The sequence below is a fragment of the Neoarius graeffei genome, chromosome 9 (assembly GCF_027579695.1).
Source record: "Neoarius graeffei isolate fNeoGra1 chromosome 9, fNeoGra1.pri, whole genome shotgun sequence".
In the NCBI taxonomy this organism is placed as follows: Eukaryota; Metazoa; Chordata; class Actinopteri; order Siluriformes; family Ariidae; genus Neoarius; species Neoarius graeffei.
The window spans coordinates 17,489,568-17,503,987 of NC_083577.1; the positions used below are offsets into that span (position 1 = coordinate 17,489,568).

The 14,420-nt window shown below is 41.5% G+C and overlaps 1 protein-coding gene across 1 annotated transcript in view; it reads left to right on the top strand.

Annotated features, from left to right (window-relative positions):
- Positions 1-313: 313 nt before the first annotated feature.
- Positions 314-14,420, top strand: part of LOC132892105 (interleukin-1 receptor type 2-like) — a 60,484-nt gene continuing 46,377 nt past the window's right edge. Inside the window, exon 1 of the mRNA XM_060930506.1 lies at positions 314-472. Within this exon, the coding sequence (XP_060786489.1) occupies positions 314-472 (159 nt within the window). The remainder of the gene's footprint in view (positions 473-14,420) is intronic.

Genomic DNA, 14,420 nt, shown 5'->3' on the forward strand with positions numbered 1-14,420 from the left:
GAAAAACGATTTTCATAAAAACACATCGTCCTTAACTGTAAATTCGAATTAATCGAGAAAATTGATTTATCGCCCAGCTCTACATCTGAAACCAACTTCTGCTACCAGAAATTTACTGAACGATAAAAAGATGGCACTTAGAACTCTTTTGGAAGAGAGGGTGAAGGGAGCTCTGGTTAGATCGCGTTTCCAGAACATTAAGGACATGGATGCTTCAAGCTCCTCCTTCAATCTAGAGAGGAATACTGGGAGGAGGAAAATGATGACATTTCTGAAGCTCCCCAATGGGACAGTAACAACAGACCCCAAATAAATGAGGAACTGTGCCACTGATTTCTACACCAACTTGTTCTCAGCAGACCGCTGCAGTCCAGAGTGTGCTGCCAAGCTGCTCGAAGGGCTTCCACAGCTGAACCCACAAGAGAAAACTGATCTGGATCGAGAGCTCAGTTTGGAGGGACTAACTACAGCTGTCAGTCAGATGGCTTCAGGCCGAGCACCAGGACTGGATGGGCTTACCGCCGATTTTTTTAAGCAGTTCTGGGGAAACATCGGCGCGGATCAACATGAGGTGCTACTAGAATGTTTTAATGGAGGGTCACTGCCTTCGTCTTGTCAAAGGGCAGTTCTCTCCTTTTTACCAAAAAAAGGGGATTTGGCACTTTTAAAAAACTGGAGACCAGTGGCTCTTTTATGCACTGACTAGAAAATACTCTCCAGAGCACTGGCTAACAGACTGAGAGACTACTTGGGCATAATTGTGCACGTGGACCAGACATATTGCATTCCAGGGAGAACTATATTGGACAATCTGTTTTTGATTCGGGATTTAATTGATGTTTGTAATGTTCATGATTTGAACCTTGATATAATTTCTTTGGACAAGGAAAAAGCTTTTGATAGGGTGGATCAGAATTATTTATTTTCTACACTGCATGCATTTGGGTTTGGTGATTCTTTTGTGTCATGGGTGGGTTTATTGTATGGTGGGGCAGAGTGCTTAGTTAAAGTGAGGAGCGGGTTGAGTCGGCCTTTTCCTGTGAGAAGGGGGATTAGACAGGGCTATCTCATCTCAGGGCCACTATACAGTCTGGTCATTGAGCCCCTACTGGGCAGGGTGAGGAATCACCTTCGTGGTGTCCTATTACCAGGGTCATGGCATGTTTCTGCTTTTAGAGTCTCTGCATATGTTGATGTAAATGTTTTTGTAAGAGACCAGAGAGACCTAGAAGCCTTGAAAGATAGCTTGAGGCTATATGAGAGAGCATCCTCAGCCAAAGTGAACTGGAGTAAGAGCAAGGCTTTTCAGATGGGCCAGTGGGAAGAGGGAACATTGCCGGCTCTGCCTGGAGGTCTACAGTGGAGAAGTAGGGGGTTAAAGGTCTTGGGGGTGTACTTGGGCACAGAAGGTTATCAACAGCAGAACTGGAAGGGTGTGAGTTAGAAGGTGTGTGCAAGGTTATCTAAATGGAAATGGTTGCTACCCCAGCTGTCATATAGGGGTCGAGTTCTGGTTGTCAGTAACTTGGTCGCTTCGACGCTGTGGCACAGACTGACTGTTCTCTCCCCACCTTAGAGGTCTGATTGAGGACATCCAGCGAACCATCTTGGACTTTTTCTGGACAGGACAGCAATGGGTATGGGCTTCAGCATTGTACCTGCCAGTGGAGGAGGGAGGGCAAGGCCTCATAGACATCTCTGCCCGGGTGATGGCTTTCAGGCTGCAGACTGCCCAGAGACTTGTTGTATCAGGTTGGTGTGAGGTGGCTGGAAATGGCCAGCGCTGTCCTGCCGAAAGCTGGGTGTCTGGGCTACAGTAAGCTTCTTGCTAAGGCAGGAGGACCTGACTGGACTTACCCCTTTCTACTCTTTGGTTTTAAAGTGTTGGAGAGTACTGAAGGTAACCAGAGATCCTGCTCCTGCAGCAGGCCTGTGGCTGTTGGAGGAGCCTTCGTTCAACAGTCTCATTAGAGTAGAGGTCCTGACATCAGCCAGTCTGAGATCATCTCTCAGAGAGGCTGGATGTGTAAAGCTTGGCCACCTGCTGATGCCAGTGGAGGTCCTGGAGCAGATCAATAAACATCAGACCGAGGCTGCTGTCCAGAGTGGTGGAGGAGATGTTAGGATCATTACCAGAAAGTCTGAAGGCCTTTATCACGGAGGGTGCTTCCCTTCCTGATCACTGGGATGAAGCTGCTGAGTACGCCTTTCCTTGCCTGGATGTTAGTGCCACTATTGCTGAATGGCAAGAGGGAGAAGATGGTCTCCTTTCCTCCAGAGCACCACAGCTGGGAAAGTTCGAAGGTTTGGGGAAGAAAGCGCTGTATTGCACGTGTGTGAAAGTACAGAACTTTCAGTCACTTAAGGACATAAAAGCCTCAAGGTGGACTGAGTTTTTTGGCCCAGGCTTGTCCCTGAAAGGCTGCTGGCAGTCCCTGTATAAACGGCCTGTTGAAAAACGGGCAGCTGACCTCCAGTGGAGGGTCGTGCACGGGGCAATAGCCACAAACAGACACACAGCAGCACGCCTGGATCCTGATCACGGGGGAGGGTTGTTTTTCTGTTCGCAACCAGAGACTTTAGCACATTTATTTGTTCAGTGTTCACGTTTAGTTGCACTTTTTGATCTGTTGAGGGTACTGGTTCAGGGTTTGGGGGAGCACTTTTATTTTCAGTTGTTTGTTTATGGTCCAAAGTATTCAGCAAAGAAAGGAAAGATTCACTTACTGATTAATTTTTTGTTTGCCACTGCAAAGCTGTCTATTTGGTTGAGTTGTAAGAACAGGCGTCAGGGTGTGGGCTCTGTGGACGCTGAGCAGATCTGCAGAGGACTTCTTAGACCACGGATCAGAGAGGAACATGGTTTTTATACTTTGGTGGATGATCTTATAACTTTCAGTGACCTGTGGGCTGTAGGAGGTGTATTGTGTACTCTCTGAATCAAGGGAGAGTTGTTGCTCTCATTTTTTTTGTGTTTTTTCTACGTGAGCAATGATAAAAGTTAACTGATACCTTTTGTTTTTACTTTTTGTTTAATAAAGGTTTTCTTAAGTCAAAGTCTCTCTCTCTCTTGCTGTGTTTTTGTCTCTCTCTCTGTCTTTCTCTCTCTCTCCCGCTCTGTTTTTGTCTCTCTCTGTTTCTGTCTTACTGTCTCTGTGTCTTTGCCTCTCTGTCTGTCTCTGTATGTGTCTTGCTTTCTCTTTCTCGCTCTGTGTTTGTCTTGCTCTGTCTCGTTTTTTGTCTTTGTCTCTTTGCCTCTCTGTTGCTGTTTTCCCCTCTCTCTCTGTCTCTGTGTCTCTCTTTGTTTGTCTTGCTCTCTATCTGTCTCATTTTCTCTCTCTCTCTCTCTCTCTCTCTCTCTCTCTCTCTCTCTCTCTCTCTCACACACACACACACACACACACACACACACGCGTGCGCGGTTTGAAAGCTATCACTATGGTTATAAATTTCTGAAAACAGTGGTTTGTTGAACAGTTATTCTTGCTCCGTTTCCTCAGGGGTTGTGAATGTTGTAGCCTGAACATGAACCTGAGGCTCCACATCACTGTCTCCTCATGAAGAATGGAGAAGAGTTTTAGTAAGAATGTACTTAACCATTGTTTGTTTGTTCCCAGGTTTTCTTTGCGTCAGTGCGTTCCGGAGGTTCCAGCCAGGTCTACTTCATGACACTAGGACGCACATCCTTACTCAGCTGGTAAACACTCCCACTCAGCCTGGAATGACGACATCCCTTTTTACAAGATGGCAGCGTCAGGAAAACCTACAACCACCACACATCTAAAGTACAACCAAAGATCCTCAGTGTGACGAGCAGAAACCACGTTACGCTAAATGACCCTCACCTGCTGTCATAAACTGGACTGAGTAGCTGTAAAGAAATTTAGATGAAGAAAAAAAAAAACAAGTGTGAGAAAGGGAGAAGGTTCTGGGTGACAGGTTTTATCTTACAGTATTATTGCTAGCCTGTGTACATGTTTTCCTTCTGTAGAAATCCCTGATTGACCAAGTGGTAGAGTGAGGGTATAACTGATGGGGGGAATACGTCGTAGTTTCAGAACAGAAGGTAAAATGAAGCGCGTGTGTGTGTTTATTCGGTAGGTCCTGGGAAAGTGAAGTGTATTCATGTTATGGACAGGTATGTGTGTGTGTGAGACGCGTCGAGGACGGAGATGGACCACGAAAGAATATTTTAATGCTATTATTATTATTATTATTATTATTCACTAAATATGCAGATTCTCATAATCTTCTACCTGTGATTTTAAGGCTCACGCGTTCTCATTCTCACTGTTCTCTTCATTTCACTGAAGCCCAAGTCGACACCCTAATTTTTTTATTTGTATTTTTTAAATTATTATTATTATTATTATTATTATTATTAAGTCAGAGAGAGCCACAAGCATGGACTTTTGCATGTTAATTCGTGACGCCAACTCCTCCGTCTCACCTGACAGCTGAGCATTGGCACTCTCTCGCCTCTAGTTAGTTTTATAGACTGCGTGTGAAATGACACCTGCTGTGAATGTGTGATATGAAATTGAAAGGAAGCAGTGAGGTGTTCCTTCAGTCATGTGAGCAGATTCAGTGAAATTTTGGATTCAGTCACAGCTTGTGATGAGGAGGAACATCTGACCCAGAAAACTTCTGTTCATGCCATTACGTGGATGACATGACGTGATGTTTTTTGTTTTTGTTTTTTCCCCTTGGATTTTTCCAGATATATACGATGCACTAAGTGGGAATGTAGTGTGAAAATACTGTCTGTTCTTGTGCTAAAAGTTGAAAGGCATGACTCCACGCTGTTTTATTTTCTTCCTTTGACAATGTTTAACAGAGTAACAATTTACAAACTGAGCCGTCTAAGTCTATAGTGCGTGTCTTTGGAGTTGTTCACCGTTGTACGCAGTCATTTGTGTTCAGCATCATCTCTTCACCGTTCCGTTTCAGTCCAATCCAGACTGTAAGGGTATCTGACCTCCTCAGTGTTGCGTACATTCAGCACGATCAGTGTGATTTTCTCCGCCTTCTCCGTGGGTTCCTGTCAGGTGACCTGCCGCTTGTTGATATTAAACATGTTCCTTTAGAGCGTAACACAGCGTTGTGTGTTACTGAAAGTGTTTCAGCTGTACAGCTTGGTGTATATGTGATTCTGAGGAGAGCAATAGCAATCTCACCACACACACACACACACACACACACACCTCACACACAGCCTAGTACTGTCCTGTTTCATTGCTCTTCTCTCTGTAGATCTCTTTCAGTTTATAAACTGCCAACATTTTGTCAGTTCTTAAACACACTCTTTCAAAACAACACAGCTGCTGTTACTCCACAAAATAAACACTGCAATGTGGTTTATACATTTTAGTCCTTCAGTATGGACACACGAATTAAACTGATATTACAACTAGCAGATTTTTTTTTTAAGTGTGTGTGTGTGTGTACTATATTTACATAATGAAGGCTAACACTGTGGGGGTTTTGGGTCCATCATCAAATATTTTTCATATTTACCTTGTCTTTTCCCTTCAGTTTTACAATTATGCTCCTACACACACACACACACACGCGCGGACCATTCACCACCATATTTTTTGTTAGGTGCTTTTATTAAATTGTTTGTATAATTTTATTTAATGCTAATAAGTATTAATTATTGTTCAAGTTTAGATTTCCTTTCAGCTTCATGCAAAAAGATTATGGCTTGCAGTGTTTGCATAAGAAAATAAAACCAATTCTACTCCAATAACAAAAAGCAGAAACTTAAGACCTGACGTTAAGGAACCACTACATGAAACACAAACTTGTTCTGTTGTTTTTCTTTTCTCAGAGCTCCGAGTGCTCCAGTTCTAGATATAGTTAAGAAGCTTAACTATGGACCCTTTTCAGTCACGTGACCTTCGTAAACGCGACCGCCATTTTGGACATGTAGTGGACTTCGGCTCAAATCGGTTTGAATGCGAGGAAGGCGACAAACATAAAAGAAAAAGGAGCGAGATGCAGAAAACTGTATTTACTAGTTTACTGTAATTATGATCTGGCAGCTACTTACACCGGATCCAGTGTAAATAGCTGCCGGAGCCAACGTCCGGCCGGGCCGCGAGCGAGCGCGCGCCGGCTCCGCGGCCACCGGCTCCGGCCGGGCCGCGAGCGAGCGCGCTCCGGAACCTCGGACGTTGGCTCCGGCGGCTATTTACACTGGATCCGGTGTAAATAGCTGCCAGATCATAATTACAGTAAACTAGAATGGAATGTTAACAGCAATGTAATGCCTTTTCTGGCTAATTTTATTCGTCTTACCTCCAACAAAGTGGTCACTACACAAGCGCTGGTGTGTCGCTATCCATCTTCTCCGTCGGTCAGCATCTACCGGGATCCGATAAAATGATAACCCTTGCCTTGTTTGTTGATGGTTACTACATCCAGGTGCACAACAACATAGTGGCATGATGGAAGTCTTGCTGAAAATAAACACTTTCTTTGCTGCCGTTCCTCAATTCTGGCTGTGGTAAACTACTGGTAGTACACGTCCAAAATGGCGGCCGCATTTGTCGTGACGTCACGTGAAAAGGGTCCATAGCCTATTTCTCTACTGTTCATTTCAGTCTCTACAGCCGTACAGCGAGTCGAGTGCAGTCGTAATGTAGTGCTCACTTAATATAATGTTCACCTGTTGAGGAAAATGTTTACAGATGCAAACGTTGAGCTACACTAATGTTCAATTTATTTATGTTTTCTCTTACAGAACTCTTAGCTTTTTTGTATTGACTTTTTTTTGTCAGTATTTCTCTTCTCAGTTGTTTAAGGCTAATAACTTGGACAGATAATGATGTTTAATGGATAACGACGTTTCAGAACCGTTCCCGGCTGATCTGGATGTCTGTGTTTCAGTCGTGGCACTGTATCATTCGTCCTCTCTGTGTATGGCAGGAAGTCCTGTATTTTTCTGATGGTCCTTTTGTTTTTTGTTTTGTTTTTTTCCTTTGAAAATAAATTCCTAAAGTAACTTAAGGAATTTTCTGTGTTATTTTTTTCCTCTCAAGGTGTTTCTTTTTAAGTGATGAGTGGAAATTTTCTTGATACCGTCATTTGTTTCCTCTTTATTTTTGATGACATTTCTTCCACACTCTTAAAGTAGTTTTTTAATTGAATCGTCAGATGTTCTTGCACAGCAGAATTCAGGGAAATAAATAAATAGAGAAATAAATGAAAAGTCTGTCCACTACCAGGAATTTCTAAAATCTGCTTTACTAATCCATTATTTAAAACTCAGTTTGTTATACATCTTTTGAGAAATCCACATAAGACATCGAAAGCTATCAGAAAACCTGGTTTCCTGTCCTCTGTATTAATGTCCCTCCTGATTTCTGTCAGTTACGGCTTTATCTCATTTATATGAGAAATATCTCTCAAAATTGTGCTCATTTTTGGTGGAATAAAACCAGCTGTTGGTGGTGCAGTCATATCTCTCAGACTCACTTCTTCACAACAAAATGCCAAGCTGTAATTTTTTAAATTTTATATATTTTTAAAATTATTATATTTTTTTTAATCCTGTTGGTTCCTCATACAGGGTGATTAAACTTGACTCGGTTCGCTGACTGTCTAAAAGCAACTCAGGTTTTGTGAAATCTTCCTGCTGTCCTCGGATCGAATTAATATAAATCGAAAGTAAAAAGTAAACATTGTTTTGTGCTTAAATATAAAAATGCTGTCATATAAAGTTGTACCAGGCTTTTTTAAATTGAAAATATTTTATATGCTTGATAATATTTGTGGCTGGAAATGAAGTAAATCTGCTGGGTGAGTTTCATCAGACGTGAGATGAAATGCTGACTGCTTATAGTGATGCATTTTCTTTTATGTCACATTTCCTTGACGACCAAGTATGAGCACTTGTTACTGTCATTTGTTGCACAACGTCACATCGTCTTGGGAGTTCCTGTTGTGTGTGAGAGAGAAGGAGAATTTTCATCTTGATGACACAGTCACTGGCATACAGGATGCCACAAAAAAAATCTTGGATGACTTCCTACAAAGTGCATTTTTGTGTGTGCGTATGCGCACCTGCATTGTTCCTGTGTGTGCCCATTGTTTTACATGGGGTGTGTGTAAAATGTATATTCCTAAAAGACCTAAAAAGAAAATCCCAGTGTGTGCTAAAGTCGCAGATTAAGTGTATAGAGGATGATACCCACTCTGACTCACCGCTACTCTATAGAGTTTCCACTGCTTGATTCATGTTTGAACGTGAGCTTCTTAGTCATTGTGCTTATGTGATGAGATACCTTGTTTATTATATACATACTCAGGTTGATACAAATACAATAGATAGGTAGATAGATCGATTGATCAATCTCATTGATGAGCATGCAGAGTGAAGGCTAGCCCATGTGTTCCAGTCCCACAGAAGAGCTACTGTAGCACAAATTGCTGAAAAAGTGAATGCTCGTGAAAACAGCAAAGTGTCAGAACACACAGTGCATCGCAACTTGCTGTGTGGCTGCAGGATGCCACACTGACTCCTGCATACCACCAAACGCACCTACAATGAGCACATGAGCATCAGATCTGGACCATGGCACAATGGAAGAAGGTGGCCTGGTCTGATTAATCATGTTTTCTTTTACATCATGTTAATAGTCAGGTATGTGTGCATCTCTTACCTGGGGAAGAGATGGCACCAGGATGTACTATGGGAAGACAAGTGATGCTCTGGGTAATGTTCTGCTGGGAAACTGTGGGTTCTGGCATTCATCTGGAAATCACTTTGACACATACCATTGTTATAAACCAAGTACACTCCTTCATGGCACCGCTATTCCCTAATATCAGTGGCCTCTTTCAGCAAGATAATGCTCCTTGCCGCACTGCAAAACCTGTTCAGGAATGATTTGAGAAACATGACTGAGAGTTTAAGGTGTTGACCTCAAAGTTCCCCAGACCTCAATCCGATTGAGCATCTGTGGGACGTACCAGATAAACAAGTCCAATCCATGGAGTTGCACCTCACAACTTACAGGACATGAAGGATCTGCTGCTAATGTCCTGTCTGCTCTGCGTGTGGCCAGAAGTCCTGATGGTCCTTTGTAATTTAAGGAATGTTACGTGGGTTTTTTTTTCTCTTGCTCAAGGTGTTAAACTACCATCTATTTTATGATCATTTTAGTTAGGTTTTCTTTTATGTGAATTGTATTTTGTTATTATGTTGTAAATGAGTCATATATGCATATTACGAATTACAAGTTTTTATTAACAAAATTCTATTCTAGTGTATTTTAGCATTTTGTTTCATAAGATGGTAATTATGAGAGTTTATGAAAACCTAAATGATATTGAACTGCTGAGCCAGCATCGAACACATTCATGTCCGTTTCAGTTTTAAATCGAGCTGGTGCATACTAAACCTAATTACAAGTGTGTGTGTGTGTGTGTGTGTGTGTGCGTGTAATATATATGAATGAAAAAAAATTATATATATATATATATATATATATATATATATATATATAGTGGTGCCTGAAAGTTTGTGAACCCTTTAGAATTTTCTATATTTCTGCAAAAATATGACCTAAAACATCATCAGATTTTCACACAAGTCCTAAAAGTAGATAAAGAGAACCCAGTTAAACAAATGAGACAAAAATATTATACTTGGTCATTTATTTATTGAGGAAAATGATCCAATATTACATATCTGTCAGTGGCAAAAGTATGTGAACCTTTGCATTTAGTATCTGGTGTGACCCCCTTGTGCAGCAGTAACTGCAGCTAGACGTTTCTGGTAACTGTTGATCAGCCCTGCACACTGGCTTGGATGAATTTTAGCCCATTCCTCTATACAGAACAGCTTCAACTCTGGGATGTTGGTGGGTTTCCTCACATGAACTGCTCGCTTCAGGTCCTTCCACAACATTTCAATTGGATTAAGGTCAGGACTTTGACTTGGCCATTCCAAAACATTAACTTTATTCTTCTTTAACCATTCTTTGGTAGAATGACTTGTGTGCTTAGAGTCGTTGTCTTCACTGTAAAAAAAAATAGTTGAGAATACTTGAAATTTCAAGGCAACCGTCTGCATTAAGAATTTTATGTTTTGCCAACGATGTGCCCATGATAATCCAAACTATGATAAAACTGTTATCTTTATTAAGAATTCTTAATTAAGTCAATTTTCAATTCCTCATTCTGCCAACATAGTTTTCTCTTTTTCATAGTTTTCTCATAGTTTTCTTAATTTATTATTAAACTATACATGCCTTTTTTCATTGTTCTACACAATTACAAAAATTTTTAAAACCCATGTTGTGGGTATGGCATCGTGGCTCAGGTGGATAAGGCACCATGCCCTAAATCCGGGGACCCAGGTTTGATTCCGACGCAAGGTCATTTCCCGGTCCCGCTCATTTCCTGTCTCTACACTGTCCTATCCAAATAAAGGTGAAAAAAGCCCCCCAAAAAAGTCTGATTGCCTTTTTGTACTACTGTGAATGCCACTGTTCAGCAAAAAGAGAAATCTATGTTGGCAGAATGAGGAATTGAAAATTGACTTAATTAAGAATTCTTAATAAAGATAACAGTTTTATCATAGTTTGGATTATCATGGGCACATCATTGGCAAAACATAAAATTCTTAATGCAGACTGTTGCCTTGAAATTTCAAGTATTCTCAACTATTCTTTTTTTACAGTGTTGCTGCATGACCCACCTTCTCTTGAGATTCAGTTCATGGACAGATGTCCTGACATTTTCCTTTAGAATTTGCTGGTATAATTCAGAATTCATTGTTCCATCAATGATGACAAGCCGTCCTGGCTAAGATGCAGCAAAACAGGCCCAAACCATGATACTACCACCGCCATGTTTCACAGATGGGATAAGGTTCTTATGCTGGAATGCAGTGTTTTCCTTTCACCAAACATAACGCTTCTCATTTAAACCAAAAAATTCTATTTTGGCCTCATCCATCCACAAAACATTTTTCCAATAGCCTTCTGGTTTGTCCATGTGATCTTTAGCAAACTGCAGATGTGCAGCAATGTTCTTTTTGGAGAGCAGTGCCTTTCTCCTTGCAACCCTGCCATGCACACAATTGTTGTTCAGTGTTCTCCTGATGGTGGACTCATAAACTTTAACATTAGCCAATGTGAGCAAGGCCTTCAGTTGTTTAGAAGTTACCCTGGGGTCCTTTGTGACCTCGCTGACTATTACACGCCTTGCTCTTGGAGTGATCTTTGTGGGTCAACCACTCCTGGGGAGGGTAACAATGGTCTTGAATTTTCTCCATTTGTACACAATCTGTCTGACTGTGGATTGGTGGAGTCCAAACTCTTTAGAGATGGCTTTGTAACCTTTTCCAGCCTGATTAGCATCAACAATGCTTTTTCTGAGGTCCTCAGAAATCTCCTTTGTTTGTGCCATGATACACTTCCACAAACATGTGTTGTGAAGATCAGACTTTGATAGATCCCTGTTCTTTAAATAAAACAGGGTGCCCACTCACACCTGATTGTCATCCCATTGATTGAAAACACCTGACTCTAATTTCAGCTTCAAATTAACTGCTAAACCTAGAGGTTCACATACTTTTGCCACTCACAGATATGTAATATTGGATCATTTTCCTCAATAAATAAATGACCATGTATAATATTTTTGTCTCATTTGTTTAACTGGGTTCTCTTTATCTACTTTTAGGACTTGTGTGAAAATCTGATGATGTTTTAGGTCATATTTATGAAGAAATATAGAAAATTCTAAAGGGTTCACAGACTTTCAAGCACCACTGTATATATATATATGAATGTGTGTGGACATGAGTGTACTGGGAAATGTACCATTCATATTTTTCATATGAGCTACAGCCAGAACATATTTCTCTATATGTCACTTGTGAGGAAATTGATGAATTGTTTTGATAAATTTAGGTACTTTTTGTTAGTGAATGTGTCTTATATAATAATAATAAAAAAAAAATCACATGTTGGCTTGAGGAGATGAAGTTTATCATTGTGTGTTGGAAAAACTTGCATTTTTCATATGAAATACATTGCGGATCTGAGTGACATATTTAAATCAAATCAAATCAAATCAAGTTTATTTGTACAGCGCTTTTAACAATAAACAATGTCGCAAAGCAGCTTTACAGAATTTGAACGACTTAAAACATGAGCTAATTTTATCCCTAATCTATCCCCAATGAGCAAGCCTGTAGCGACGGTGGCAAGGAAAAACTCCCTCAGATGACATGAGGAAGAAACCTCGAGAGGAACCAGACTCAAAAGGGAACCCATCCTCATTTGGGCAACAACAGACAGCCTGACTATAATATTAACAGTTTTAACAGGTATAACCCTCAACTGTCCTCATGGGGCCGTCCTTCACAGGAGTGGGGCGATAAAACTCCGACCAGACACAGGGCACCAGGATGGATCAAGCAGGTCCGAGGGGCAGAAGAGGCCAGCATCCCAATCCCAGGATCAACATGCAACTCAGAGGGACAGATGGGGGGGGGGAGAGAGAAAGAAAACATGTTGTTAGGTATGCCCTAAAAATGACAAGTATTAAATCTGTGTGGTAGGCTCGCAGAGACGAGAGTCTTTACATCAGGCATGACACACAATGGCATGTTAATATGGTAAAAAAAAATATATCATGACCTGCTCTGGCTGGATGCTTGATTGGGTGATGGGAGCACACTCCTCAGCAATGATGAGATGCAGATGGGACCCTTAGGCCTGGCCAAGACAATTCAGTTACATTTCACCGGGTCTGGGACATGCGACAGAATGTCTGACGGCCGATTCCCTGCAGGCTACGATAGCCAGTCGAGGTCCCCACCGTCTCCACCAAAAGATTTCCTGTTGACTCCATGTAACTCAGAGGGACAGATTTGGAGTGGAGGGGGGAGAGAAAGAAAACACAGGTGGTTAGGTATGCCCAGTGTCACCTGAATAAGTAGGAACAGTATACATATTGCACCGAGTACAAGCAGGGACTCCGGCAACTAACTATGACAGCATAACTAAAAGGAGAGAGCCAGAAGGTAACACAGGCATGAGGGAGCCCCGGGACATAAAGCAGCCAGCCACTGCACCGTCAACAAACTCAAGTGAGCAAGCGAGTGGGGACTGACAGCATCCATACATCCCAGTTTACCAAAACACTCTATGTCTGAGGACCCTCCAGATCTACTCCTTTACCTCATAAACACCATTAACAAAAGGCTTGACTAAACAGATATGTTTTCAGCCTAGACTTAAATGCTGAGACTGTGTCTGATTCCCGAACATTACTTGGAAGGCTGTTCCTTAACAGTGGAGCTTTGTAAGAAAAGGCTCTGCCCCCTGATGTAGCCTTCACTATACGAGGTACCAGCAGATAGCCTGCACCTTTTGATCTAAGTAGGCGTGGCGGGTCATAGAGGAGCAGAAGTTCACTCAGGTACTGTGGTGCGAGACCATTTAGTGCTTTAAAGGTCAATAGTAGTATTTTATAATCAATACGAAATTTGATTGGGAGCCAATGCAGTGTGGATAAGACAGGCATGATGTGGTCATATTTTCTAGTTCTAGTAAGGACTCTTGCTGCGGCATTTTGAACTAACTGGAGCTTGTTTATGCACTTATTGGAACATCCAGACAGTAAGGCATTACAATAATCCAACCTGGAGGTAACGAAAGCATGGACTAGTTTTTCTGCATCATGCAATGACATTAAATTTCTTATCTTTGCAATATTTCTGAGATGAAAGAAAGCTATCCGGGTGATGTTATCAATGTGAGTTTCGAATGAAAGACTGGGGTCAATAATCACTCCGAGGTCTTTTACTGCTGCACGTGAAGAAACAGAAAGGCCATCCAGAGTTACTGTGTAATCAGAAAACTTACTTCTAGCTGTATGTGGTCCTAGCACAAGTACTTCAGTCTTGTCAGAGTTAAGCAGAAGGAAATTTATAAGCATCCAGTGTCTAATGTCCTTAACACATTCCTCAATTTTATTAAGCTGGTGTCTCTCATCAGGTGTTGCAGAGACATACAACTGTGTGTCATCAGCATAACAGTGGAAACTAATACAATGCTTACGAATAATATCGCCCAGAGGTAACATATATAGAGAAAAAAGCAGTGGACCCAAGACAGAACCTTGTGGAACACCAAACTTTACCTCGGTACGTCTAGAAATATCACCATTTATATCAACATACTGATAACGATCAGTTAGATAAGACCTGAGCCAGGAGAGGGCCATTCCCTTAACTCCCACAACATTTTCTAGTCTATCCAGAAGAATGGAATGATCAATGGTATCAAATGCTGCACTAAGGTCAAGCAACACAAGTAGCGAGACACAGCCCTGATCAGACGCCAACAGTAGGTCGTTTACTACTTTAACCAGTGCTGTCTCTGTGCTATGAT